General features: G+C 58.1%; 1 protein-coding gene across 4 annotated transcripts; it reads left to right on the forward strand.

Moving 5' to 3' along the window:
* Nucleotides 1-691: 691 nt before the first annotated feature.
* Nucleotides 692-4,534, forward strand: LOC113202342 (transcription factor SOX-9-like). Of its 4 annotated transcripts, none has more exons than XM_052263690.1 (8): nucleotides 692-1,047; nucleotides 1,413-1,594; nucleotides 1,777-1,869; nucleotides 2,376-2,509; nucleotides 2,594-2,770; nucleotides 3,422-3,544; nucleotides 3,798-4,160; nucleotides 4,246-4,534. In XM_052263690.1, the coding sequence occupies exons 1-8, from the start codon at nucleotides 861-863 to the stop codon at nucleotides 4,268-4,270; spliced, it is 1,284 nt and encodes a 427-aa protein (XP_052119650.1). In that variant the 5' UTR covers nucleotides 692-860; the 3' UTR covers nucleotides 4,271-4,534. The 4 variants fall into 4 exon arrangements, with proteins under 4 accessions (XP_052119650.1, XP_052119648.1, XP_052119649.1 ...); XM_052263688.1 differs by having other exon boundaries at nucleotides 1,413-1,590; XM_052263689.1 differs by having other exon boundaries at nucleotides 1,413-1,590; nucleotides 3,807-4,160.
* Nucleotides 4,535-4,743: the final 209 nt, after the last annotated feature.

The following is a 4,743-nucleotide window of genomic DNA, read 5'->3' on the forward strand; positions in this document are numbered from 1 at the left end:
CCACGCGGCGGGGGCGCGGGCGGGGCGGGGCGGGGAGGGGTGGGGCGGGCCGGGGTGGGGCAGGGCGGGGCGGGATAGTTGGTGTTCGGGTGTGCGCCCGACGGGTGTGATTTGTCAGGAGTTGGACATGCGCTACATTCTTATTAATCTCCCCATATTCCATTCATCAGAAACGTTTTAAACACAGCCGGGATGCCGCAGTCGAGCTATTGCCCCCTCCCTTTGTGGGCGCCGTGACGCTCCGCGACGCCCCGAGCTGGGGTCCCTATTGGCGACGCCATGTCGGCGCAGGGCGGGGCCTACGGCCTGTGGCCTGTGGCCTGTGGCGGCGCCATGACCACCGCACGCCGCGGCCGTCACGGTGCAAAGAGCAGCGCTAGAACCATGGGAGTTGCACGCACACGCGCGGACACAAACACACATACATACACACACACACACACACACACACACACACACACACACACACACACACACACACACAAACAAACAAACCGCGCCAGCATCCATCTCGTCACCAGTCATTGCTTAAATAAGCTGTTCACAAGTCTGTTTCTCTAATGAATATCGCGTCACGGCAGGGCAGGCCCCGCGGACGCGGTCGGCACGGCGCGGTAAGGGTGGGGAAGGGGCGCTATAGTTGGAGGAGCGCGGAGGGGGGGAGGGCAGTGGTGGGAGAGGGGGAGGAGGAGGGGGAGGGGGCGTCCGGGCGGCGATGCGCCACATTAGCTGTCTCCCCCAATTATACGAGAATGTTTAAGGGCCGGGCTCAGGTCCCAGGCCGCGGCGGCGCGCTTGGCGTCCGCCTATGGGGATGAGAGTGGACATGCGAGTAAGTCCGCCTTCTGCACAGGTGCCAGATGGGGACGATGGACTCGCCGGCCAGCGCCCTCGGGCCCAGCAGCGGCCCCGCTCCCGGCAGCCCCTGCCCCACCAGCCCGGGGAGCTCCTCCGGACGCAGCAGCAGGAGCCCGCTGACGGCGTGCTCGACGCAGGTCCAGGAGAACGGCCTCACCCTCGAGCACTTCGTCGGGCGCCTCTTGCAAGGTGCGTACGGTGCATGCAGATGCGTATACAGTGTAACACGGACTCGGCGACCTCACCACCCCACGTTAGGATGGACAGAAGAATACGCTCGCGGTCCGCGCCCCCGCCCCCGCCCCCGGAACAGCTGCTGGGGCCCCCGATGACGCATTGCCCTCGCATCGCATCGCATCGCGTGTGCAAACTGGCGAACGCTCCATTTGACGCCGCGAGGCGGCCGAGCGGCGACAGCCTGGGAGGCGCGAGCGAGCCGGGGGCGTCATAAATTCAGAAAAGAGAGAGAAAGGGGGGGAGGGGCCAGGGGGGTGCTGGCGGAAAGATGCAAACGCTTTGCTCCGCTTTGCTCCGCTTTGCTTTCTGTTCCCCAGGCTACGACTGGACCACCGTGCCCGTGACGCGGCGGCCGGGCTCGCCGCGCCGCGTGCACGTCAAGCGCCCCATGAACGCCTTCATGGTGTGGGCGCAGGCGGCGCGCAAGAAGCTGGCCGAGGAGCACCCGCAGCTGCACAACGCGGAGCTCAGCAAGACCCTCGGCAAGCTGTGGAAGTCGGTACATAGACATGCTCGGCGGACATAGCCTACGAGCGATCATTGGTAGCTCTGTACTCCTGTTTCCCTGCCTGCTGTGGACGTTTTAGAGGCGGGAGCAAGTGCTGTCAATAATCGTGTTTAGACTATGTCCCTTATATTTCGTTCCCTGGCCGGGTTTCTTATGCGAATGTCCCGTTGTAGAGCGCTTCGCGAGGAGGAGCGACGGCCGTTCGTCGAAGCGGCAGATCGTCTCCGGGCCGCCCACAAGAAGGAACATCCCGACTACAAGGTAAGGTAAGATCCGGTAAGGCACGGGTGGAGGCTTTGCGTCTGTCTTATGTTCTTTAACAGTTATTTGTGTTGTAAAAGTTAAACGCGCCCCGCTTCGCGCATTCTCGTGCTCAATATCCTGCGCTTAGGGGTCATTCAGAAAGTATACTCCGTCACTCGCCGGGCACGAAACTGCCACGTTCAGCCAGGACATGCAAGCCCCCATAGCGCCCGATCGGTAGGCAACATCTTCCGAGCAGTACTCACGTGCATCGCGGGGTGGCCTACCTTGAGTATCGCAGGCGCCGAGCTCCGTAATTTGGACTCTAAATTTGCCGAATGAATCTGCGAGGAAAACGGATGTAATCAAAATATCTAATTATAGTTTTCATTTTATAACTTTTAGAAACTACAAATTTTTTAAAAATTTCATTTGAACAAAATGTAATGATGTACAGTTGGATGTCACCTAATATTACAATATGACATGTCAAAACGTTAATGATGATTCCTCACTCTGCCTGTTGCAGTATCAACCCCGGCGGCGCAAAGCGGGCCGAGCGCGGGGCGCGCAGCAGCAGGACCGCGACACGCCGGGGCCGTCCGCCGTCAAGGCCGAGGAGGTGGAGGCGCCCAGCTCGTCCTGCCAGGGCTACCCGTTCCGGTGAGGTGCATGCAGCATGCAGTGCCCTGCCCCGCGGGCAGCCCGCGCCACACGGCTGGCTTACACTTCTTCCGCTGTCCGCAGATCTGATGTGTCGGCAAGGACGACGCCGGACGCGTGCAGCTCAAGCAGCCCCACCCAGAGCCCCGTCCTGCACCCCGCCTTCAGCCCCGGCCACCCCGGCCACCCCGCACTGAGCCCCGGCGCCCACCTGGCGTCCGGGCCCCACCACCACGCCGACACCAGGACCGTGCTCCCCAGGTGAGGTGAACGGGGTCGTTAAGACGGCGCTTTCTTTGTAAGGCTCGTAGACCCATGGAAACGTTTTCTCAATGTTCTGGAAATCATTGGAAATGACATGTCCCCTGATCGTTTCGATGGCGTGTCGCCATGTGTCATGGATTGACATTTAGAAGCCGTTTCCCCGCGTGTGTGTGCTATATATTTTGTAATTTGCTAATTACAACATGTGTCGTACGCGTCGTACATGTACAACCTTCCGCTCTTACTCTTCATTCGATTACAAGTCAATACGCAAGGCTTAGTCTAAATTTACAATTTTGAATTGTAATTGTACGACATCTTCCATGGAAAATGTTTCTGCACCCAGTACAATTTTCCACAGTGTTGGTCATGGTGGTGCATTAAGGCCCCAAAGAAGACGTTTCGGACTGACAATTATTTTTTTGATCAGTCCGTGACGTCAATCTTAAATGAATCACCATGAGCAAAGGCGAAAATATCCCTGGAAAGCCCCAATTAATGGCATTCAAAACTGCAAAAAAAATGAATTTCGAGCGTTGTCGCGTTTTCGGTTACACACGCGAGGAAAGATCAAAAAATGGCTTCTGTATGTCAGTCCGTGACACATGTGGACACGCCCTCGAGTCACTAATCTGTTTGATCCTACAGACCGTACGGCGATGGTGGGCCGCTGTACCCGGCTCACTACCAGGCGCACCACACGGCGCACCATGAAGTGCAGTACCACGCCCACCTCGGCACACAGCCGCACCAGGAGCGCAAGCACCCCTGGTGCGTACAGAGCGAGGGGGGGATCACTACGAAAAATCATTGTACAACCCCCCAAAAAAGTCACAAAAAAGTCACAAAAAAGTCACAAAAAAGTCACAAAAAAGTCAAAAAAAGTCACTTTTCGTAAAATCATTGTTCACATTTCGCATGACTGATCACCCCCTCGGTACAGAGCGTGGCCCGGCCCGTGGCCCGGCCCGTGGCCCTCTCACCCTGTCCCTGTCGCGGCTGTTCTCGTCTCATGCCCTTGTAGTGCCCGCAGCTCGTACCACCAGTACGGGGCTTACGGATCGCACCCCTCGTACGCGGCGCACGGCCACATGTGGGTGCAGGGCGAGGCTGCCGCGTGCGGCCCCTGCGGTGTCGGCGGCGGCGGCGTTGGGGTCGGGACCATGGTCGGGGCGGCCGCCACCTCGCACTCCCACACCGGCTTCATGATGCACGGCGCGCACATCCTGGGCCCGGACCACGCACCTCACGTCCACGGCGGCCACGGGGCGCACCCGGGCTTCCCTCAAGTGTCTGCCTCGCCGAGCAACACTTCGACGGTGGCGAGCGCACAAGTGCAGTCACTGCAATCCCTGCCGCAGCCCTACTCGTACCAGGCATATTGCGGGTAGGCGATGTACTTTTACGCTTGACGTTCTCCCTTGCCTTGCCGATTGGCATTCACACCTTTCTAAGCACATTCTTTGTTACAGCCCGAACCTGCAAAAGTACTCGTGAAGTTTGTACGTTTGCTCAAAATGAAATATGGCCCTTTGCACAGTACGACACAGTAGGACATGATCTTTCTGAAGATGACCTGTTCAAGCGCGAAGAGACAAGACGGCCGTTGGTCGAACCGCTTCCCTTTGGTTCTTCCGTTTTGTCCTCTCCGCGCTCCCTTTCCCTCGCTGTGCGCTCCCACCGGAATACTCTATTAAAATTCTTGGCGTTTTCGGCCTGTACTCAGAATTGGAGGGATGAATAAATCTGGGCGACAGAAAAGAGGAGGTAGCATTAAATTTCTCTCGATGTGCCCTGCAGTGCGACTTGAGCATGGAACCTATTCACATTGTCAATTAGAGCTAAACACCGACCGCAGGCATTGCGCCTTGCGGCCTCGAGCGGATAGCAGGCAACCCGCCGATTCCCGCTTGTGCGGCACAGCATGATGGACGGTGTGTGTACCCGAGTTTGGACCATAATGGTACGTC

Source organism: Frankliniella occidentalis, unplaced genomic scaffold (genome assembly GCF_000697945.3).
Source record: "Frankliniella occidentalis isolate FOCC.00 unplaced genomic scaffold, Focc_3.1 Scaffold13, whole genome shotgun sequence".
Classification (NCBI taxonomy): Eukaryota; Metazoa; Arthropoda; class Insecta; order Thysanoptera; family Thripidae; genus Frankliniella; species Frankliniella occidentalis.